Below are 24676 nucleotides of genomic sequence, written 5' to 3' on the forward strand. Positions count from 1 at the left end.
CTGAACTTTTCATTATTTTTTTTTCAAAGAAAAAAATCCATTGACTAATGGTGTGGGTGTCTTTCAGCTGTTAGTTGGAGCAGCTTTTGTCGTTCTGCCTCTAACTGCAAGCTCCTGAATTGCCCTTTTGATTTATTTACTAACACTGATCAAGGCAAGGTAACATGACACTCCAACCTTTAATCTTTGAGATGGTTCTATAGGATAGGGCTGAGCTTAGTTCCCCAGCAGAAAACACCAACGTTATGAAATTATAAACTGTATTATTTATGAAAGAGGAATTTTGTTGTGACAAAAATTAGCTTTCAGGCGGTATTCTGTAATGGGTACAGTTAATTTGATCTGCTCATTCTACCCTGTCTAGTCTTGCAGAAATAATCTGTTTATTTATTCATTGATTCATTTTTGCTTCACTCCACAAATGCTTCTGGGAAGAACACACACATACAATGCACACACATACACACACACACACACAGAGTACTTGATGTGATAAAATTGAGGGAAAAGGCTTAAACCAGGGAGAGATTAGAGCACAGAATTCAAGCCATGCAATGCTATGGAGCTCCCTGCTGCTGCTGCTGCTGCTAAGTCACTTCAGTCGTGTCCGACTCTGTGTGACCCCATAGATGGAAGCCCACCAGGCTCCCCCGTCCCTGGGATTCTCCAGGCAAGAACACTGGAGTGGGTTGCCATTTCCTTCTCCAATGTGTGAAAGTGAAAAGTGAAAGTGAATGGAGCTCCCAGTGTGGGCTAAAAATTTGGTGCCAAGCTTCTCTGCAGCCAAAGCAAAAATCATACTCCAATTATTACAAGATTCACAGAAAAAAAATCAGTTGTTCAGAAGTAGAGTGATTCTTGACTGTGAAAACTGAAAGAACATTCTTGTTGTGCCTCATAACGGCAGTTTCTTAAGAGAGTTGTCAAGTAATAGTAATGCTTGTGTCTTCTGTCTCATTACTGTCTGCACTTATCTGTACTGTTTCCAAAATAGGTTAACAGAACACAATTTTGAAAAAACACGCCCTAGAGAAACCCACATATGTACCTAAGAGCATTGTTGCAAAGAAACAAATGTTCATCATTAAGAGAATGCATAAACAAACTTTAAGAGCCATACATGGGAATATAATACATCAGTTGAAATAAATGAATTAATTCTACATCATCAATATGAAGTCTCAAAAATATTGAATCTTAAAAAGCAAGTTGGAATATGATACATACACTTTGTCTCCTTGAGTAATACTAGATAGTGACTATGCTGCTGCTAAGTCGCTTCAGTCGTGTCCGACTCTGTGTGACCCCATAGACGGCAGCCCAACAGGCTCCCCTGTCCACAGGATTCTCCAGGCAAGAACACTGGAGTAGGTTGCCATTTCCTTCTCCAATGCATGAAAGTGAAAAGTGAAAGTGAAGTCACTCAGTCGGGTCCGACCCTTAGTAACCCCATGGACTGAGCCTACCAGGCTCTTCCATCCATGGGATTTTCCAGGCAAGAGTACTGGAGTAGGGTGCCATTGCCTTCTCCGAGATAGTGACTATAGACATAAACACATATAATTAACAAAAACATATAAACTTGGGTGGGAGGACACAGAATAATTTCAGGATAGTGATTTCCTTAAGGGGACAGAGAGAAGCATGTGGTGGCAGTGAAACTGAATGCCATGTAGGGGGCAGGACAGCAGGCTGCTCCTCCTGTACCTCTAAGGCTCTCTTTAAACACAGATATGACACAAACATGGCAAACTAATTAACAGTCTAAAATGGTTGTGGGCACTTCAATGTCTGTTGCATATTTCTCTGAACTTTTCTGTGTATTGAAAATTTTAATTTATGTTTAAACATAAAAAATTAAAAGAGTGAAAGTGAAGTTTGAGGACAGAATTTGAGGGATGGGATCTACCATGAGATCTACCATGAACTTTCTTCTCTGGGTATTAAAAGTATTGGTGCAGAGGGCAGTCTTGTTAGAGCTGTGCTCTAGAAAGATTGTTCTACCATCCACATGGGATTGATATGAAGGAGGAGGGTTGGAGGCAAAGAGATCTGCTTGGGAGTTGTTGAAAAATGCCCACTATAAGAGTTAGTGTGCAACCTACCACATTAGTTAGGAAACATACACATATTTGCTTAAAGTAGGTAAATCATCATGCTCTCACTCTTTCTATGATACATACATAATTCCGCCCTTATCCTTTGATGTCACAGTCTCAAAGTTATTCCACAAGGATTATGGAACACTCACTGTCCCATTTCACCACCAGGATCAATGTTTCTTGACTCAGCTGTAGATCTTTGAAAGAGAAGACTTCGTTATTGTAGGGAGTGAATAAGAAAAAATGAGACTAAGGGTAGAGAGGGGATCAAGAATCTAGAAACATATTTGCTGTGATTAAAAATACCCTAAGGGGAGCAACATAAAATTAAAACTGAAAGCAGTCTGTGGGAATTACATGCCAATTCACTGGTGGCCCAGCTATTTTAAGCACTGACTTTGTTAGGTGTGATTAACACGAGCACATCAAATTTAAGGACTCATCCCAGCACCCCCTGTTCCTCCTTGTTTGGGTATCATTCCAAAGTGTGTCACTACACTTTCCCCAGGAGTAAATGTGCCTGCACAGAAAGCCTTAAGTCACGTCTGTTCCAGCCTGTGATCTGTTTGTGCCCCCAAACAAGGCCCTCCATGAGCAGGTCGGGAATTTCCCATGAGTCGTGCTCTGTTGCTGACATAGATCACTTTATTAATACACCCTGGCAAGAAGTGTCTGCACTGGGTGTATTTCTACCAACATTTCTGCTTTCTCCCCTCAAACTCCAAGTACTGCTAAAAAAAAAAAAAAAAAGTCTCATTACTGTGCCAATGGACTCAACTGTGTATTTGTGCTATCTAACCTCAGGGCCCTTGCCCAATCCTTTAATTGATATTTCAGTCCCCTTGTCTGGGTCCCCATTGGCTGTTTCAGACTGTAGGTCATCTGAAGTTCCTCCCTCTCTCTGGTCCTGACAGCAGAAGGCTTCCCTTTCCCTTTACTAAGGACATAGGAGCCCTCTTTGTGCTAAAGCAGGCTCACCTGTACTTCACACTGATCACCTGCCTCCTCGGCATCAGCCTCCTGCTCTTTCTACCCCTCTGAGGATTTGGTTTGATGTGGCTCTCACAATCTTTTGAGTTGGAACACAGGACCCAGAACTTACTCTTTTTCATGCTGAAACCCCTCAGCCACATGACTGGATCAGAGGCGGTCACATGTTCTGGGAGCTGGCCAATCAGAGCCATTCAAATCCCTAGGCACAGGGATGGGTTCAAGGATGAGCTTAAGATCTGAACTGGCTTGCTGCTGCTGCTGCTGCTAAGTCACTTCAGTCGTGTCCGACTCTGTGTGACCCCATAGACAGCAGCCCATTAGGCTCCCACGTCCCTGGGATTCTCCAGGCAAGAACACTGGAGTGGGTTGCCATTTCCTTCTCCAATGTGTGAAAGTGAAAAGGGAAAGTGAAGTCGCTCAGTCATGTCCCACTCGTAGCGACCCCATGGACTGCAGCCTACCAGGCTCCTCCGTCCATGGGATTTTCTAGGCAAGAGTACTGGAGTGGCTCGTCATTGCCTTCTCCGCTGAACTGGCTTAGTCCAGGCCAACGCAGGACTGAGGCTGGACTTCCAGGAGGAAACCTCTCCTCTTGCCCTGTGCTTGATCCCAAGAAGAGGAGCAAGTTTCCGGGGACTGTCAACTGCTCTGAGAATTGGAGCCAACATAAAGGAGGGAGGGAAAGAAGCCAGCTCTGATGGCCTTGTCTGAAGTCCTAGATGCAGCCCTATCTGGGACTTTTTTTTTTTTAGTTTTTACTTTATATTGGAGTATAGTTGATTATCAAAGTTGTTAGTTTCAGGTGTCCAGCAATGTGATTCAGTTTTACACATACACGATGTGACCAGCAGCTTTCCTTTCCGCCTGAGCAGGGTTTCCTGTCCCTGCAGTTAGACAAGCCTGACTGGTCCAGCTGATCCAGGGCTCCCCCCACTCCCCAAAGCGGCCCCTGTCCTTCCCCTCCAGGCTCCACACCCCCTCCTATTCACCCTCAGCAGGCACCTGCCTCCTCCCCCTCGGAAAAGAGAAAGCACCAGGCACAAAGAAGGAAGAAAACGAAGAATAAAAGAAGGGAGAGAGAAATGGATTGAGACAGAGAGAGGGGGAGGGAGGGAGGGAGGGTTGAGGAAAGAAATGAAGATCACTTCCCTTTTTCCTGAAGATCAAGCTATCATCCCTTTTCTTCACTTTACTTCTCGTATTTGTTTCAAGAACATTCTGTACCCCCGCCCTTCTCATCCTCCATTCACTCCTCAGCCTGCTGCAATTAGGATTCTGCTCCCACTTTCCTGACATGGCCAAGTTCAGTGACCTAATTCCAACATCTCTCTACTCTGGAACAGTGACTCTGCTGATTTATCCTCCTCAGAATGGCCCCTCCAGCAGTGCCCTCCCCCCACCCCAGAGATCTCACTGTTTCTCTCCAGGGCTCCCTCCTCCTCTCTCTACCCCTAAAGCCAACAGGGCAAAGGCTTTTAAGGATGACAAACCTACTGAAAATTTGACAGAACCTATGGTTTCTTTCCCTAGAAATGTATGCTTTGCACAGTATTGGTCAAGGTTGTTAGAAACAAACAAATGGCCTTCTCGGGCTAGTTTAATCAGAAAGGACTTTCCTAAGAGGTCGGAGTTCCCATAAGGGTTGGAAGGGTGAAACTTCAGGAACCTGAAGCCCTTTGCCTCTGCTGGGAAGAAGGAAGGCTTACAGACGGAAAGCCACCACCAAGTTGCTGGCACAAAATTGCCACCCTCTCTGGCAGGAACTGTGCCGGCAAAGGGGTACCTGCCCACCACTCTGCGCTTATGTCACTCTGTCCCAGATCAATCACTTGTGAGGCTCACGGGGCCCCAAAAGTGACCCAGTTTCTCATCAAGGTTGTTACAGCTCCTCTCACGGGCAGCACCTGAATCTCAGCCAGAATCCAGGCTTCGACTGGGAGCAGGAAGCGTTTCCATCATCCCAGCTCTGCACAGGAGGAGGGGCTGATGGGGGAGTGCTGGCTCATCAAGCACCTGGAGCCCATGCGCGGGTACATTATTGGCCCAGACACAGAGCAACCTTGGTCACACTGTGTCTGTGAACTTGGCACAGGAATTGCTCACTCACTCAGGTAACCTCTCCACCCTGCTTCCCCACGTATCTCTCAGGCAGGAGCTCCCCGCCATAAATTGGAGATCTCGTCCCCTGTCCCCAGCACCAGAGCAACCCTGGCAGACAAGGAACCCATTTCCCCAGTAGTTTTAGCAGAAGACCTAGGGTGATACCCAGGGAGCCAGGCACTCCTCCTGCACCCACCATGCAACCAAGGACTGCTGAGCTCCTGAGGAGCGTGTCTGGGCAGTGTGTCCAGCCCTGGGTCCAGAATGTAGGGGGTCTCTATATGAACAAGTCAGACTGATGGGCAGGCTTGGAGGTGCTCCCCCAGGAAACAGTACGTTGTTACCAATGTAGGGAGAGCAATGCTGGGAGAGCTAATTCAAGGGCTGTCCATCACACCAGAATTCTCTCTCTCACCTCCTGGTCCACATTCCTTCTGGATAACCTCAACTACTTCTGTGATTTCAAGTGCTGCCTTGATGGAGGACCTGCTTCTCTGATCATTTTCATCCGAATTTCAAGTCACTGAAGGATACTGTCCAGTCCACAAGGCATTTTTGAGAAGGGGCGGGCACTGTGGTTTCCTTTTTGGTCCAAGACAACAGTAAACAACACCCAGAAATGACTCCCACCACTTCTGATCCTCTGCTGGAAATGAGATTACATGTATTCACTAGTGGATAATCCAGTTCACCTTGTCAAAAGGGTGGACACAGGTGTTTTTGTCCATAATATTTTAAAAATATATTTATTACTGCTTCTCCAGGAACAGAACTCATTTTTTAAATTTATTTATTTTTGGTTTCACTGGGTCTTCATTGCTGTGCACGGGCGTTCTCTAACTGCAGTGAACAGGGGCTACTCTCTAGCTGCAGCGTGCAGACTTCTCATTGCCATGGCTTCTCTTGCTGTAGTGCATGGGCTCTAGGCGCAGGCATCCATAGCTGTGGCTTGTGGGCTCAATGGTTGTGGTTCCTGGACTCTAGAGCACAGGCTCAGTAGTTGTGGTGCACAGGATTAGCTGCGCCATGGCATGTGGGATTTTCCTAGACCAGGGACTGGACCTGTGTCTCCTATATTGGCAGGCAGACTCTTTACCGCTGAGCCACCAGGGAAGCCCCAGGAACAGAACTCTTAATCCTTGAGATCTTCTATTGAGATATTCAGTAAGTCATTTTTCTCACTTAAAAACATATTAAACTTGTATGTTTATTTATGTTCACTGTTACTCATCACACGAGAATCTGCTGAGATTTATGGTGTTCAGGATGTTATAATCTAACAGTTCATGGGGGAGGGAACAATATAAATGGATTTTTCTGATATGAAATAGAGTGGGTAACGGAATTATAGACAGTTTTTGAGTTTCCCTAAAATATGAATGAAGTGACTCTCACCTGAGTCTGGGCACCTCCTGACTGAGGACAGCTAGACCCCATGCTTTTCCCTTTGAAGCCCCTATAGAAAATGACAACCTGTCCATGCTACTGTCAGGGAGGAAGTAGGGAGAGCCTGCGGACAACCACAGGGGACTTGGTAAAAAAAAAACACTGCATTTTCATCATATTATACAGTTATGCCAATGCTAAAGCTGAAACTCTAATACTTTGGTCACCTCATGAGATGAGTTGACTCACTGGAAAAGACTCTGATACTGGGAGGGATTGGGGGCAGGAGGAGAAGGGGACGACAGAGAATGAGATGGCTGGATGGCATCACCGACTCTGTGGACGTGAGTTTGAGTGAACTCCTGGAGTTGGTGATGGACAGGGAGGCCTGGCTTGCCGTGATTCATGGGGTCGCAAAAAGTCGGACACAATTGAGTGACTGAACTGAACTGAACTGATAACAGTTATGCCAAAAAAATAAGATAGGAAGTATCAGGGAAAATATGTAACACTGATTTTCTATAAAACTTTTCAATAAAATTTCTTTAAGAACTTAGCTGAGAAAGTCCAGGTTGCTCTCCTGGATGTGGTTTGTGTCTTTCAGGGTTTCAGCCTTACTTGGCTTCACATTTCTTTTCAAACCCATGCCAGTCACCATCAGGGAGAAAATGTGTTCATGCAGATGGGTGATAAAAAATTGAAAACCATTTTGCAAAGCTTTCAAACATTTATAATGGTTGAGATTAGATTTTAAAAGTCAGGAGCTCAGCCTTTTCTTTTATGATGGAAGTTCTCAGAAGAGCAAGTGGATTTTGAACCCAATTGGACTTTTTGACATTAACAACTTTGAAATGTGGAAGCTCTCCTTTGCTTGTCTCATGGGTGTGAAAGCAGTCATTCTGGGGGCAGTTACTCTGTGGAAAGTGTCCTCAGTCAGAAACAGAGAGAAGCACTCTAGGTGGGTGGACAGACAGCACTGGGCCCACCTGGTCTCCTCTACACCAAGTCTGACTGCACCCTGGGCTGTAGAGCCCAGTACCCTGCCCTTTCCAGTCCAAATGCCACTTCATAGCTCTACCCTTTGTCCATCAAATGGGCAGCAGGCGACTGAGCCTGGGTCACCTTGCCTGCTCTTTCTATCATGGCAGGGAGCCCAGGTTTTCTCATCCATCCTCAGACCTGTGGGTACCATATGATGATGTCAGGACCTCCATCCTCTGCCCCAGCCACACTCTACAGACCTCCAAACCAGAGTCTGGTGAGTCACTCCAGACACTGCCAGGCTGCCCAAGGGCTGAGGGGATCTGGTCCTCCCAGTGGAACTCTGAGGACTATCCAGTTAAAGCCATAAGTAATAAATCTTTAAAGGTTCAGAGAAAGTCTCCTAAAATTAACTCAGAATCAAGCATAGCTGGTAGATCAACTAGGTATATAAGCTATAAGAACATAGTATAATTTTTATTTCATTATAGATAACATAATAAAAATAACTTTTGATAAGGTTTTATTTGGGGCTGATAGAATCAAGGCTTTCTTTTCATTGTGTCCTTGCAATGCTGCAGTTCACTTCTGACACTAGACATGCCAACTGAGCAGTTTTGTGCTCTTTCTCTGCTCACCAGCCAGGAGGCTATACCAAGAAGCCCCAGTGTCCAGGGATTTGATTGGGCCTCATTACATAGGTGATTCAGTCATTGGCCATGTGGTTGAACTCAGTCTCCAGCCCCTTCCCCTCCATGGAAGTCAGAAGGGCAGTTCATATCACGGGGCTCAGAGCCCCAACCCTCCAATCACGTGGCCAGTCTTTCTGGGTGATCAATCCCCATGCTGAGTCAGCTCACTCCATAAACTCAGGTGCAGCTGGAAGACCCGCAGTGAACAACAAAGACATTCTTATCACTCAAGAAATTCCAAGGATTTCAAGGCCGTCTCCCAGAAAGGAACAAAAGCTAGGTATGTCCTTTATACAACAATCCCTGGCTACACTAGTTTATCAGCACAATTCTCAGGACGAGCCTCCCAGATAAAGCAGATAGTACACTGATTTTTCCCTAAAGGAGAACAAATGAATTGTTGGGAAGATGATTCCGGGTTAAAGGTCAGTAGGCAAGAAGGTTACTAAGAGAACAAAGAGCAAAGAGGATAGTAAGAAAGAAGGAAAGATTTCAACCAAAAAACATAATCTGAAAAGAAGAGATCCATTAGAAGATGCAAGTCCTTGGAATGGGGACACTTAGACCATGGGGAAAGGTGGAACCAAGTAGGGTTTCACTTGTTACTGCTGTTTAAAGACCTACAGGGGGACGGGGATCACTGTTGGGAGGTCAGGACTCTCTGAAGCAAAATTCTAGGCTTGGACTCACCAGTGGATGGGCCCCCCACTGAGAAGAAACTCCAGGACACACACCGACCAGACACATCCTGGTGAGTGTGGCATCAGGCCAAGAGTAAGACACTTGGTGAATGTGGCATCAGGCCAAGAGTAAGACAAGATGTGACAGGAGGCTTGTGAAATGCAGTCCCGTGGGCAAAGAAAGATTTAGACACTTGTTAAGAAGCACATTGCCATCTGGAAATAAGTACGTGACATAGATTGATGAGGAATTGGTGTCTTCCAGGAAACACTGAGGGGCTAGCTGCTAACGAAGAAAGATCTTTCTAGATTCTCACTCAGTTCTTGTGTGCCCAAGTGGAAGGCCTGGGAGATAAGCAAAGACAAGAAGCAAAGATGTCAAATGTACAGGTTCTCATTTTCTTCCAAAGTGAGAAGCTTGAGAAATAACCTTCAGTTCAGTTCAGTCGCTCAGTCGTGTCCAACTCTTTGCGACCCCATGAACTACAGCATGCCAGGGCCCCCTGTGCATCACCAACTCCCGGAGTTTACCCAAACTCATGTCCATTGAGTCAGTGATGCCATCCAACCATCTCATCTTCTGTCGTTCCCTTCTCCTCCTGCCCTCAATCTTTCCCAGCATCAGGTTCTTTTCAAATGAGTCAGCTCTTCACATCAGGTGGCCAAAGTATTGGAGTTTCAGCTTCAACATCAGTCCTTCCAATGAACACCCAGGACTGATCTCCTTTAGGATGGACTGGTTGGATCTCATTGCAGTCCAAAGGACGCTCAAGAGTCTTCTCCAACAGCACAGTTCAAAAGCATCAATTCTTCAGCGCTCAGCTTTCTTTATAGTTCAACGCTCATATCCATACATGACTACTGGAAAAACCATAGCCTTGACTAGACGGACCTTTGTTGACAAAGTAATGTCTCTGCTTTTTAATATGCTGTCTAGGTTGTCATAACTTTCCTTCCAAGGAGAAAGCGTCTTTTAATTTCCTGGCTGCAATCACCATCTGTAGTGATTTTGGAGCCCCATAAAATAAAGTCAGCCACTGTTTCCCCTGTTTCCTCATCTATTTGCCATGAAGTGACAGGACTGGATGCCATGACCTTAGTTTTCTGAATATTGAGTTTTAAGCCAACTTTTTCACTCTCCTCTTTCACTTTCATCAAGAGGCTCTTTAGTCCTTGCTGCTGCTAAGTCGCTTCAGTCGTGTTCGACTCTGTGTGACCCCATAGATGGAAGCCCACCAAGCTCCCCCATCCCTGGGATTCTCCAGGCAAGAACACTGGAATGGGTTGCCATTTCCTTCTCCAATGCATGAAAGTGAAAAGTGAAAGTGAAGTCGCTCAGTCGTGTCCAACTCTTAGTGACCCCATGAATTGCAGCCTACCAGGCTCCTCCATCCATGGGATTTTCCAGGCAAGAGTACTGGAGTGGGGTGCCATTGCCTTCTCCGCTTTAGTACTTACATTTGTGTAATTCTGTACAGACCTTAGTTGTGTCTATTTGGCATCATCTTCACTAAATAGTAATTGCTTCCCAATGTCTGGACATTTGGCGGCTGTGTTACCCAAGCACCAAAGGGCTTCCCCAGTGGCTTAGTGGCAAAGAACCCACCTGCCAATGCAGGAGATGTAAGAGATGCAGATTCAATCCCTGGGTCAGGAAGATCCCCTGGAAGGGGCATGGCAACCCACTCCAGTATCCTTGCCTGGAGAATCCCATGGACAGAGAAACCTGACTGGCTACAGTCCATACGGTTGCAAAGAATCAGACACAACTGAGTGACTAACATACACACAACCCCGTTTTACCCAAACGCCTGTCCATGTGCCCCATGCACAGTGAGGCCAAACCATTCCAAAATATAAGGAGTTGGGTGCTTGCGCCTGAAAAAGCCCAAACTCCCCAAAAGCTTTCATCAAAGCCCTTTTCTAGGAAAGGTGAGGGAGGGGCATGGTTAATTGTTATAAACCCCTTGCTATGGGATCCTTTATTCTTGAGGTCAGATTATGGTCAGGTAACCAAATGTTATTCCCTGTTCAGACAAGAAAGAGCCAGGTCCCAAGCACAGCTGTTGTCCTCCCAGATCCTGGTCCTGACTGAGAGGAGGCAGAGCTCAGCTGGCAGCTCCCTCAGGGCCAGGTCCCCAGACCCTGCCCAGCCGTCACCCCTGAGGGAGACAGGCTCCCAACCCAACAAGCCCTCGGACTCCTCAGGCAGCCATATAGTGGAGGCCAGGTCCAGAAGGCTGCATGCTATGCCTATGCTGTGAGGTGGCAGAGGCAGGGATGGGGAAAGAGTAACCGCCTCAGGGTCTGGGCCCCGGTCAGATGGCGGCCCTGGCGAGGGCTCTGGAGCCCTGCAGAACACAGCTCCCAACCTGTTTCCTGGGCTGCCCCAGCTCACCTGCTGGTGCTAGGCTAGGTGAACCAGAAGGACCCCAGGAAGAACGCTAGGGTCCGCCTCTTACCTCACTCTCCTACTGAGGACCACTGTTCTACTGACGGTTGACAGAATGGGCTGCTAACAGTCGCTCCTTGACAGGTGGCTGCCCGTGGGAGGGGCCACTGCAGCTCCAACCAATGGCTGAGCAGGACTATTAACGGTTGCTTCTTGACGGTTGGTTGCCCGTGGAGGGGCCACTGAAGCTCCAACCAGTGGCTGAGCAGGACCATTAACAGTTGCTTCTTGACGGTTGGTTGCCCATGGAGGAGCCACTGCAGCTCCAACCAATGGCTGAGCAGGACCATTGACAGTTGCTTCTTGACAGTTGGTTGCCCATGGAGGGGCCACTGCAGCTCCAACCAATGGCTGAGCAGGACCACTAAGAGTCCTTAGGTAACCATTGCCTGGTAATGGAGAGGAGGTTTGTAAAGTCAAGACCAAAAGTCCACAGTGCTAAGGTCTGGGCATCATGGCCCTCTATGCCAGCTGCAGACTCAACACTTACGTATGTGTACTCAGTCAGTTAGTCATGTCCGACTGTTTGTGATCCAACATTTAGATAACTGTCTTGACCACCATGTGTCTGGTCACGGCTCTTGAGGCTGCCAACTCAGCAACCATCCTTGACGTCCTCCACAAAGACAAGGTGTCATCCCTGAATCTCTCCTAAACACATGTACGCTTTTCATTTCAGAGCAATGTGTCTCAGAATAACACACTCAGACCTCTCTCCTCCTCAGCTGGCTTCACTCTCTTTACCAATGAAAGCAAGTTCTCTGTTCAAGAAAAGTTCAACTCCAACCCATCAAGTTTTAATTTTTATAAATGCCTCTTTTAGAAAAACAGAAGGAGCTAAATTAACATATACAAAAATATGTATTATGTCTTTGACACCTGCCTTTCTGAAAGTTAATCATGGTACAACTACAGTGTAGATTAAATCTCATTATCCTCCTTCTATAGAGCAGGAAACTGTGGCTCAGAGAAGTTCAGGAAACTGCCTGAATTCACACAGCTGGTAATTGTCCAAAGTGAAAGTTTCTCAGTCATGTCCGACTCTTTGCAACCCCATGGAGGTAGCCCACTGGGCACCTCTGTCCATGGTGACTCTCCACACCAGAATACTGGAGCAAGTAGCTGGTCCCTTCTCCAGGGGACCTTCCCAACCCAGGGATCGAACCCAGGTTTCCAGCATTGCAGGCAGATTCTTTACTGTCGAGTCACCAGGGAAGCCTGGAATTCAAACTGGATTCTGTTTGATTCCCAAACTCTGTCTCTTTTTACCAACTTCACCACCTCAGAGACTTTAGGAAAGTCACAGCATCCCTAGGCTTTAGTTTACTTATTGCCTCTTGAAAGAGGAATTTGGTTTGTTCTTGCGAGGTGCCTTCTGTTGAATTCTAGGAAAAGTGGAAAAAGAAGGGTCGAGGAGAGCTGGAAGAAGGGAGAGCAGACAAGGCATAGAGATTTTGGGAGTCTCATGTCTCACTGTTTATGGCTTTGTGTTCACTTACTATGACTCTTCTTTGTGACGAATCACAGCTCCCTTTGGAAGTGTGTGTTCATTGTGTTCTATAGATAAATTTGAGTTTTTCTTCTTAAGAGAAACGTTAGCAACTGCAGTATGGACAACTCCATTTTAAGAGAAGTAGACTTTCAAACGGAGAAGGCAATGGCACCCCACTCCAGTACTCTTGCCTGGGAAATCCCATGGACGGAGGGGCCTGGTGGGCTTCAGTCCATGGGGTCGGGAAGAGTCGGACTCAACTGAGCGACTTCACTTTCACTTTTCACTTTCATGCATTGGAGAAGGAAATGGCAACCTACTCTAGTGTTCTTGCCTGGAGAATCCCGGGGACGGCGGAGCCTGGTGGGCTGCCGTCTATGGGGTCGCACAGAGTCGGACACGCCTGTCCTGACTTAGCAGCAGCAGTAGCAGCAGACTTTCAAACAATCTAGGAAGACTTCAATTCTTATTTTTCAAACAAAGTGGTGCAACCTCATTATTCATCACATTAAGTTTCAGAAGTACTTAGATTTGAATTACTAGTCAGATGCGGTGAAAACATACCCCTCAAACAAAACTGAAAACAGCTCTTCAGAAATATTCTAATTTGCTACTGCCTACAGTCACATGCAGCAGGTGGGTCCAACTCACAGGGCATTATAAGGAACAGAGATTTTCCTAGTAAAGGCTCAGAAATCAGATCAGAGTCAGAATAACAAACAAGCTTTTCCAAAGGCATTTGCTCAAGCCAAACAGTAACTTATCACCTGTTCACAAAGTGTGGAAAGAAATACGAGCCTCCTGTTGGTCAAATGTACACACCACACATAGCACACATGCACCACACACCCCACACGTATACACCACACATACACACTACACCTACACAACACACACCACACACATACACTATATACACACACCACACATACCTCATACACTTCATTCATATCAAACACACCACACACACTACACACACACCACACACACACTACACACACACCACACATCACACACCACACACACATCACACACCACACACACCCCACACACATACACTATATAGACACACCACACACATCTCACAATCTTCACTCATATCACACACACCACACACACTACACACACACCACACACACACTACACACACACCACACACACACTTCACACATATACACTACATACACACACCTCACACACACTGTACACACCACACACACACCTCACACTACACACACACAACACACACTACACATACTACATACACACCCATTGTACACATACCACACATACCATACACACTTCACACACAGACCACACACACAACATTGCATATACTCACATCACATGGTCATTATTTCACTAGTATAAACTAAAAATTTTGGAAATAAAATTTATCCTGGAAAAATAACCACCAACAGAAATCACATTTAATGTAAAGAAGCAACAAAATTTATTGACTGAATTAAACACAACATTTAAAATGGCAGTGCTGTACTTTCATTTTAAGATGTTTGAATGAAGAAAAGTGCTATTAGTCCAAGCTTCTTACATTCATTAAAAGGGTGACTATAAAAACCAGCAACATGCACAGTGATACATATGCACGAAATGGAATTATATCAACAAATATACAAAATACCCAAAATAAAATATTTACAGGTTTAAAAATATAAACATTGGTTCATCTATCCCATTAAACCATTGGAGAGGAGAAAAAGAAAAGACCCTATTGTTATTTAGAATCCTTTTTAAAAACAAGTCTTAAAAACATAGAGTAATTTTAGGAGACAATTTTTGATGTTGGGGGAATTTAACATTCTATTACAAAAATAATATCTATAAACCTACCAACAACTTTCCTCCTGTGCACAAAAATAATACAGCCAAAAGCTTGTCCTCAGAGATACACTTGACTTTCAGGAAAACTAATTTTAGAAATATGGAGTTTCTTATTTGGATTTTCTTTGTCTTTATTTTCAACAACCTGCAATTCCCTATATTACACCGAGATATTTTCTATAAATAACTTGGGCAAAACTGAAGTTAGCAGTGAGCGTGGTATGTAGCTGGAGTCCATTAAAAGATGACAGGAATTTATTTTGTCTATAACATCTAAACCATTTCCCCTGATATTCTTGGAAAAAAATACCACCATCCGATCCTTCATGTTCAGCTAAATGTATACGTTAGACATTATTTTGTTAAGAGTTTTTCCTCTTCTATTTAGAAATAACTCTAAAATGGGGCATATTTGAGAAGGTTTACTAATTCCTCCAGGCACCCTTGGTCCATTTCATTTTACGACATGATAACGAGTCTTTCCTGTGTGTCAATTTAATGCCCCTGTGTCATTTGATCAGTTATTTTTAGTATTTTCTTTTTTTGTGTATAAGGTAGGGATCTGAGAAAGTTTATTATGCCTGTAACAACCAGTGACCTAGGTTATCTTTTATTAAAAATGATCTCACATAGAGCAGAAAGTTACTCTACCTAATTATTGAATAACTTCCAAAAATTACCCCAGTTTACTATCCAACACAATGATCACCTGTGATTAAATTCTTTCACTGCTTCTCATTAAAAAAGCATTTCAGCAAGTGTGGGCAGCCCATATATGAATAAAATAACCTCTTTAAATGTGACAGTGATGCATTTCAAAATGATTTTCCCTAAACACTGACACTTGCAATTTCATAGAATCAGAGTGGAAGAAAACAGGTTGTAACCTGCCAAATTTACTATTGAAATTGCTTTTGTTGGTTTTTATTATTGACAAAGCAGTCATCAGATTATAAAATCTGTATGCAGACCTGCTAGCATGCAGTAATTGGTGGATATGGCCTAAATTTTTGACTGGCCAGGTGAAGGGAAAAAAACAAAAAACAACCCTGCTAGCTCCAAGATCTGCCTTTCAGACATGCATGTACAAAGGCCATCAAATAGTTTTTTTTAAAAAATCAAGTCCACTTTTAACTGAAATAGTCATTCTTTTAATGGTATCCACCATCATAAAAATCTGGTTTGACTCTTGCAGTTCAGAACTTTGATCAGTTTCTTAACTAAATCATACATAAATTTAATCAGACGTCTAAAAGAGACTTACAATTAAAGCACAAGAAATAGATTTCTGGTCCAGATTCTGTCAGTGGCTTGTTAAATTGCTGCCATTTTCCAAAAGGAAGAGGTATTTTACCTCTTCATCATTTTCTTCCTCCAAAGAACAGAACCTCCATAGAACAGAACAAGGCCCCACTTTGCCTGATTCTTGTGGACAGAATGTCAGTGAAAACAGAGCACCATCTCAGCTCACAATAAATGCACAGCATAGGGTTAGACTTAGAGGTGTGCATGAAATATTAGTTGAATGAACAAATTAGAAAATCCAGGCCAGCATTCAATGACCAGAGACAGAACGTGGATGTACTACTTTCAAAAGAGCCAGGAGTTCTGCAGTTCAGAATCATGTTGAGGTGGGCATCACTCCACCAGCTACTAGTTCAACAAATAACACAGGATACCCAGAACCAGCCTAGACTGGGCTTAAGGTAGAAAAACAAGTGAAACGTGCTCAGCATGGCTGAAATCCTATCAGAGCAAAAGTATCACCATGACAACAGAAGAGATGTCTGTCTACACTTTTGAAGTTAATCCCAAGAAGGTGCGGATCCCTCCCAAGCAAGGAAAACTGTCTGCCTCTAAATGGTACCCAGCGGCAGCCTTCCCCCAGAATGATGCTGAATACCACCATCTCAGACACAAAACCAATTCTCAGCTGCATGACATGCGTGAGCTCTTTCTCTATTGAAAGTGAGCTGTTGATGAGATTTAGCAGTTCTTAGCGCTTGTATTACTGTAAATCATTAAAGAGTGTCTATCCTTGTCCTGGGTGGAGAGAGAAAAAAAGAGGGATGGATGGAATGAATGGGGTAGAAGTAAACCAAAAGGATGAATTAGATATGCTCTGTGAGGGAGGTAATATCACTTAACCCACATGGCTGTGAGAGGACTGAGTAAATATTTGTAAAGCTCCTGTAAGGGGCTGGCATGAACTAAGTACTCGACAAATGTTAATTGTTTGTATAATTACTATTCTTACTTTTAGAGGAATATGTGTGTACATGCAAAGTTGTTTCATTCGTGTCTGACTATTTAAGACCCTCTGGACTGTAGCCTGCCAGGTTCCTCTGTCCATGGGATTCTCCAGGCAAGAACACTCGAGTGGGTTGCCAAGCCCTCTTCCAGGAAATCTTCCCAACCCAGGGATTGAACCTGTGTCTCTTATGTCTCCTGCATTGGCAGGTGGGCTCTTTACCACTAGCGCCACTTGGGAAGCCCTTTTAGAGGAATATGTTTGACTTATTCCATACCACCCTTGTTCAATCTCACTGCATTCTGCTCCAACCCACAGACTATCAGCAAAATAAATAAATAAAAGTATACAATGAAATAAAGGTATTTCTAATGAATATTAAGAATGTCTGATTCCAGTACAACTATGTGTGAACTCTGAACTGAATGGGTTTTTATTAAGCATGAGATCCAGTATAAGCCCCTTGAATATGTGTTGCATAGAATTAAATATCAAAATCAGATGTGCCCACTTTCAGTTCTGGAGGCTTAGTGGCTATTTTAACCATTTGTTTTTCAGTTTGAGAAGTAAGTGCTTTCCATAATCATGAAACAATCATTCTGAATCAGTCCTTAGAAACATTGTCTTGGGATATAACTTTCCTTGGAAGTGGCTATTGTTGCAACAAATTGCCTCCTCTCAATGGTCATCACAGTGAAAAGGCTGTGAGAGGCCATGCAGGGTGGCCTTCACACAACCTTCAGAGCAGGACAGGGTCTGCCCTGACGAGGGACCACATGCCCAAATCACCTGTTACAGCCCCCCCCCTTCAACAAGTATTAATAAATTTTGGCCTCTGGTTTTCCCACCTGAGAAACCAGGCTGCCCTGTTAGTCTTTGGCTTCTAAACTCCTTTTAAATATTTGTGCGTACAAAATTGAAGACTCCTAAATAAGAACTGTGCTGTTCATCCTTCGGTCTGCCTGGTTAGTGGAAGGGAAGCGGGAATTGGGCTGGGGTATTTCAGTTTCTCCTCTTATTTCACCCAGGTACTTCTAATGGGCCATCCTCAGTTACATATGGATGTGAGAGCTGAACCATAAAGAAGGCTGAGCACCAAAGAACTGATGCTTTCCAACTGCGGTGCTGGAGAAGACTCAAGAGTCCCTTGGACAGCAAGGACATCAAACCAGTCAATTCTAAAGGAAATCAACCTTAAATATTCATTGGAAGGAGTGATGCTGAAGCTGAGGCTCCAATACGCCACCTGATGTGAAGAGCTGACTCATTGGAAAAGACCCTGATGCTGGGAAAGACTGAAGGCGGAAGAGAAGGGGGTGATAGAGGATGAGATGGTTGGATGGCATCACTGACTCAGTCAACATGAGTTTGGGCAAGCTCTGGGAGATAACGAAGGATAGGGAAGCCTGGTGTGCTGCAGTCCTTGGGGTCGCAAAGAGTCAGACATGACTGAGCGATTGAACAACAGCAGTGGTAGGAAAAAAGATGTAACTGTGAGGCTTTTTCCTTATGTTTAATGGTGTAAGAGTCTTGGATTAATTTTTTACCACTGAGACGGGGAGCTGAGTATACATGTGAATGTGGAAGCCAAGCACAGGGGGCCACATCCACATAGTCTTAATGCAAGAGAGAAATCTAGAATGTGAGTGAGGACCGAGCTCCACTGTGCAAGTGTCAAAACAGGCGAACATGCTGAGCTGCATCCCAGTACTGCTCCCTGAGGGCACCACGGAAACAGGATGGAAAAAGGAGAGATCAGAAAGCTCGTAAACCAGTCTCTTCAGCCAAAGTTAACTGTAAAAGGTCACTGAAAATTAATCTGATGAAGAACATAAATAACAGAAACTCAGAAAGTTCAGCCAAAGACACCGCCACCCCTAATACCATCTTTCTACTCCGACAACTGTCAAGGTAAAGGGTTATGTGAATATTCATGGAAGTGCCAATACCTGAAAACTACTTGAGATTAATGAATAAACCCTTAAACTCCTGAGTCATCACTTTCATAGACATCACACAATTTGTATTTAAATAGGCAGATAATTTGTGGGAAATGGAGCTAAAGGAAGTCTTTAACGTTCTACATTCCATGGTTGTTATTAGATGACATAATGCAAATATATTTCCTCTTGCGATGATTCAAAATGCTCTAGGGCTAATGGAAGCAAGAAAACCTTAGTAAGAAGCACAGGGGTTCGAGCCACACTGCCTAGGTAACACAGATGCTGAAGTTAGGCTGTCTTTGTGCCAAGTTGTTAAAATGACTGATAAATGGAGGACCAACAACTGATTTGGACCTAGAGGATGAGACGATTGGATGACATCACCAACTCAGTGGACATGAGTTTGAGCAAACTCTGGGAGACAGTGAAGGACAGGGGAGCCTGGCACGATGCAATCCATGGGGTGGCAGAAAGTCAGACATGATTTAGCAAATGAACAACAAAACAATTGATTTGACTTCTTCCTACAAAATTTGGCCAACTCTTTAACTAAAGGATCTCAACCAACTAGCATCATAGATTCATAGGAAAGGTGTCGGCAGCCCATATCCAACCCTTTCCTTTAAAAACCAGCAAATATGGTCAAGTTAGGTAAGAGCGTTAATAATTACTGGGAAATAGCAACCCACTCCAGTGTTCCTGCCTGGAGAATCCCAGGGACGGGGGAGCCTGGTGGGCTGCCGTCGGTGGGGTCACACAGAGTCAGATACGACTGAAGCGACTTAGCAGCAGCAGCAGCAAGCCTACTAAATTTCTAGAATACAATCTCTATGAACATGAATAAGAGAAAGTAGCCCTTGGCACAAAAAGGCAACGACAACCCCTTGTCTGTGGTTGGAAAAGGTTAAGACACAGCTCCCTACACTGGTCTTGATTGCCCATCAGTGACTGAGGCCATTTTATTCATTGCCTGAATCCTTCATTTGACTAGTGTGGATGGAATTCTTAAAGACAGAGAGTTTTTTTTTTTTTTTTAAAAAAGGAAAATATATGGGAAAAAGAACAGAAAAAAATAGTTTAAATCCTGTATAAATGGTTCACTGACAGGCAAGGGGAAATTAAGGTAAACTTTGCTGACATTTTTCTTTGCTAATAAAAAGACACAACACAGAGGTACAAATGTAGAAACAAGTCCCAAAACCGTGAAAGCAAATCTAGTTTGTTCCAGTGCTTACAAAATAGACAAATAGGTTGTCTTCCTATTACAATATTCTCATCAGTCCTTCAGGGCTTCCTACCTTCCCTGTGCTATTGAACAAACAGAACTCTGTCATGGATTCAGGCTGGGGAGACTATGACCCCTGCAAGAAGATGCATAGGAAGAAAATAAAGATCCTTTGTTTTACAGCTAGAAGTAAAATTTATGTTCTTCCCCTTCCCTAGGGGGAAATGGACATATTTTGAGTCTAAGTAGTATGATCAGTGTTGAATCGAATTCAAATCCCTTTCTCAAGACCAAACTAATCTCTAAGACATCTCCAAGTTCACGGTGAACGCCTTTGTCTGTTGGTTGTGCACAGCTGAGTGCGTGAGCACGTGTGAGCTGCTTTATGAATTCCTGGTGGTGTATTCAGAGTGCTTAAGGCTATGTCAGCCTATGAGACCTCATCGACAGACATAGGAAATTAAATATTAAAACACTACTTTGAAATAACATTAAGGATCTGACACAACGCAATAAAAGCCAGTAATCTGAATAATAAATAAATTCAGTCAATTTCTACCACTTCTTCTAATGGAGTCATTGCAGGTTTAAAATGGGGAACAACTTGCTTTGTGCTATTGGCTAGGATTTGTATTCCTTTGATGTCTGTTTATTTTGTGACTTCTTTCACATTATTAAAATAGATCTTCATATACGTGCCTTATTCTTTCTTTTATAAAACAGAAAACAAACTTAACAAGCATGTACTACCAGTTCATTACTTAGGGAATCTCCCTGGAAAATGCGAGTTGGAGAGAAGCGTGCATGTCTTTTATGTGTGTGTGGTTTCACTTGAATACGAATCTCCCCAATACCATGAACCATCTCCTAGTAGAAGCTCTGATCTTTTGATTAAATACACCGAAATGTTTCAAAGAAGATATTTTATAACCATTAGACCCTAATAGCATTCTAGGAAAGGCTTCAGTTTATCATTCAAACTATTGAGGCATATGGTAACCCTTTCTGAAATAAATGCTTCATCTAAAATAACAGAAAACACACATATAAGTAAACCACTTTTCAAAAATAATCTTGGCATACAATGTTAACGATACATAAGCTTCCCAGTGTCATATTCTTAACATATGTGGCTCAGTCCTAAGTCATAAAGAAGAAGTCAATGAAAAACTACATTTTCTATTGTTTTTCTTTACGTGTTCCTCGTTTTGGACTCCTCATACTGAGACACGGTTGAATCCGAAATTTTTATAACCAAGGTAAAAATCTCTGAAAATCAGGGTCCAGGGTGAGAAACAGACTTTTACCCAAGACAAGGCAGAACCATTCCTTTGGGACAGCAACACAATAGATTTTTTTTCCCCTACACTGAAAGCCAGAGAACCCTTATAAAACAAAAAGAGAACTGCTTCTGTTTACAGTACATAAAAGAACATCAGTGGTTTGGGAGCAGTTACGGTGTCTAGCTATAAAACCAAATTTTAAACTGGAGGTTACTGACAGATTATAAAAGGTTAACAGCTGGATAATCTGTAAAAGATGCGTTATCTACACATGAAAAGGTTACAGTTCATAAATGCTAAAACACTGTGTCTGTTGGCATTTAGTGAAATCTTGCCCTGGTCCTCATCTCTGTACTGGGTGGGGAAATAAAAAAAGAAAAAAAAAAAAAAAAAAACCTGCTCTGCTGAGGTTTTTATTTCTCCCCAAACAAATGATCTAAATAAACCCACCAAACCCAAACTCTTGTGATCATCTTAGTGGTAGATATTTATCTATTTGCGTACCTAGCAACTGAAAGTACAGCAGGTTTTCTGCCCATCAGTCCTGCCTCTGCTCATCAGGTAAGTACCTGGCTCTTTCAGCTTTGTAGGTGTTTCCCACACAGTGATACAGCAAAGGGTGGTTTTTTGTTTTCTTTTTTCCCCTGGAAAGGAAAAGGAAAATAAGGAAGTAAAGTGTCAGGAAGAGGAGGGCTCCTCTCTGGTTCTTCGGATGGTTCCTAGAGGCCCGCTGAACGGTGACACAGCCAAATATCATGGCATGATGCTTCCTTAGGTTGGGTTAAGTCTTGTTTTCTGCAAAGGCAAGTAAAGGTGACTTCCGAATGTTCGGTGCAATAAAGAAAAAAAGAAAGGAGCGGGGCGAGGGAAGATTTTTTAAAAGGTTAAAAAAAGGGGGGGAAAAGTGCTTGAAAAGAATCCTCAGGGAATTATCTGGATGGGGGAATCCCGTTGTGCAGCATTCCCCTGCCTGGGGGCAGAGCTCCTGGGTCCAGGCTCCGAGTGGGGACTGTCGGCAAGGCCCTTCTCTGGGGATGCAACATTTGTCCTAGCAGTTTCCAGACAAAGTTGTATTCCTCGACATGCGGCCCCTCCACCTAGGCCTCGGAGATCTCACAACTTTTTGGCACTATCGTGGCACGCCGCGGCCCGGAGGGTGGTCCCAGCCAAGCCCCGGCTGCTGACCCGGCGGACCAGCACCTTGGACACCGGGATTTTGGTTCTGGGCAGCTCGCTCCTGGCTGGTGGCTGGTGCACCACCGGGTGGCTGGATGGCAGGTTCGCCAGATGCTTGATGCTGACCGGGATCTTGGAGTCCTTCAGCAGGCTCCCCGGCGTGCGCAGGGGGCAGGTGATGGTGACCGGAGACACAGGCTTTAACCGGGACGAGGAGGACGTCTCTTCGCTGGCGGCGGGGGCGGCGGGCAGGGCCGCGGGGCTTCGATCCGGCTCGGCGGCGCAGAGCTCGTCGCCGCTGTCGCTGTCCCGGGGGAGGCCGGTCTTCCTCGCGCCGCCGTCCTCCTCCGGCCTGGGGGTGGGGGAGTCCCAGTAGCCCTCGTCGCTGTTGGGGACGCCTTCCTGCGGCTCCTTGTCCGGGTGCTTGGGCTCTTCCTTCGGGGGGAGCTCCGTGGGGACCCGGTGAAGCCTCCGGCGCTTGACCGAGGACGCGTCCTTGGTCACCTCTGCACACCTGGCTTCTTTGGGGGTCTCGGGAGGCACCTGCGCGTCGGACGCCGCCGCCGCCGCCGGGGCCGCTCCTCCCTGGGGCCCCTCTCCCTGGTCCTCGGTCTGGGACAGCATGTCCCAGAACTCCTGCAGGTACGAGTCGTCCGCCTCGGCCGGGCTCGCCATCTCCTCCCCGCCTCCCTGGTAGGCCACCACGCCCGGCGGCTTTGTGGCGGGGCCCGGCTGGCCCGGCCCGGGGGCGTGCTTGGCACAGCCGGGCCCGGCCTCGTCCTCGGGGTCTGCGATAATATCTCCGCAGCCTGTAAGAGAGTCAAAGCTTTTCAGTGAAGTCACGTCAGAAAACATCAGACAAATACGATCGGCCGATGGGTCGGAGGGCGGATCGACCGAGGAAGGGTCGGGGGCGGCGGGCGCGCGGCCGCCTTCGGAATCTGCCCCGGGCGCCGTCTCTGCCGGCGCGGCCCCGGACCCCGCGGCGTCCTCGGCCGGCCGGCCCTCCCCGGCGCGCGGCTCGGGATCGGGGGGCGCGCGGGGCCGCTCGGCGCGCCGCCCGGGCCCTGAGGCGCCCACTCCCGGGGCGCAGGCCGGCTCGGGCTCCCCCGCCGCGGGCTCACCTGCTGGCTCCGGCTGGCGCGCGGCCGCGGGCGCCTCCTCCTTGACGCACTCCAGGCTGGCGGTGAGCGAGCCCGGCCGCGCCAGGCCGCCCGGGGCCCCCGCGCGCCCCGCCGGCGCCGCATCCTGGGGCCGCCGGTCCTTCCTGCGCCAGCGCACGCCGCCCAGGAGCCCCCGCAGCCCCCGCTTTTGTCTGCCGCCGGCCTTGCCCGCGTCGGCCTGCTCCGCCCCGCCGCTCTCGGGCCGCCCGTTCTTCCGCAGGAGCGAGAAGAAGCTGTGCGACTTGGCCACCGAGCCGCCGGCCGCCGGGCCCGCGCCTCCCGGGGCCGCCCGGGGGGCCGCGGGGCCCGGCCGCGCCCCGTCCCCGCCGCCCGCGCGCGGCTCCTCGCGGCGGCCGCCCTCCAGCGCCAGAGCCTCGGCCAGCCCGTCGTGCGTCCGGCTGCGCACCAGCCCCGCCGGCCCCGCGCCCTTGCCGTCCCCTTTGTGTTTGACCCCGAAGATGCTGGGCATCGCGCCGCCCGGCTTCCTCTTCTTGAACAGTTTGAAGGCGGCCTTGTTGATCTTCCCCGACGGCGGCTCGGCGGCCGGCGGCTCGGCGGCGCGATCACAATGCAAGTCCATCTCTACCGCGAGGGTCCTGGCCGCGGCCCGCGCCTTCCTCCCGCAGCCCCCCGCGGCCGCGCGCCCGCCGCTGACAGCCGCGCCGCGCCCGCCCGTCTCCATGGCGACGCGAGCAGCCCGGCGTCAGCGCGGCCCGCGCCCGCCCGCGGTCACCCGCGCTCTGCATCCGCCTGCAGAGCGCGGAGAGGGCCGTCTCCCCTCCCGCCGGGGCTTATATAACGCCCTAACCCACTTCACGGCCGGCTCGGCTTTGTGCTGCGGCTTTTCTGCGGCAGAGCCGCGAGCTGATTGCAGAAATTAAAGGCCAGTAATCTCGGGATGCAAATTCCATCCAG

The 24676-nt window shown here is 46.5% G+C and overlaps 1 protein-coding gene across 3 annotated transcripts; it reads right to left on the reverse strand.

The window, feature by feature from the left end:
- Window positions 1-22535: 22535 nt before the first annotated feature.
- On the reverse strand, window positions 22536-24443 carry AMER2 (APC membrane recruitment protein 2). Of its 3 annotated transcripts, none has more exons than XM_088842850.1 (2): window positions 23690-24443; window positions 22536-23407 (listed from the first exon to the last, which is right to left on the reverse strand). In XM_088842850.1, exons 1-2 carry the CDS (start codon window positions 24441-24443, stop codon window positions 22536-22538), a joined length of 1626 nt encoding a protein of 541 aa, XP_088698976.1. The 3 variants fall into 3 exon arrangements, with proteins under 3 accessions (XP_088698976.1, XP_055282767.2, XP_088698975.1); XM_055426792.2 differs by having other exon boundaries at window positions 22536-23410; window positions 23699-24350; XM_088842849.1 differs by having other exon boundaries at window positions 22536-24443.
- Window positions 24444-24676: the final 233 nt, after the last annotated feature.

The sequence above is a fragment of the Moschus berezovskii genome, chromosome 13, assembly GCF_049115385.1.
Source record: "Moschus berezovskii isolate FMDL1 chromosome 13, NW_MosBer_1.0, whole genome shotgun sequence".
Classification (NCBI taxonomy): Eukaryota; Metazoa; Chordata; class Mammalia; order Artiodactyla; family Moschidae; genus Moschus; species Moschus berezovskii.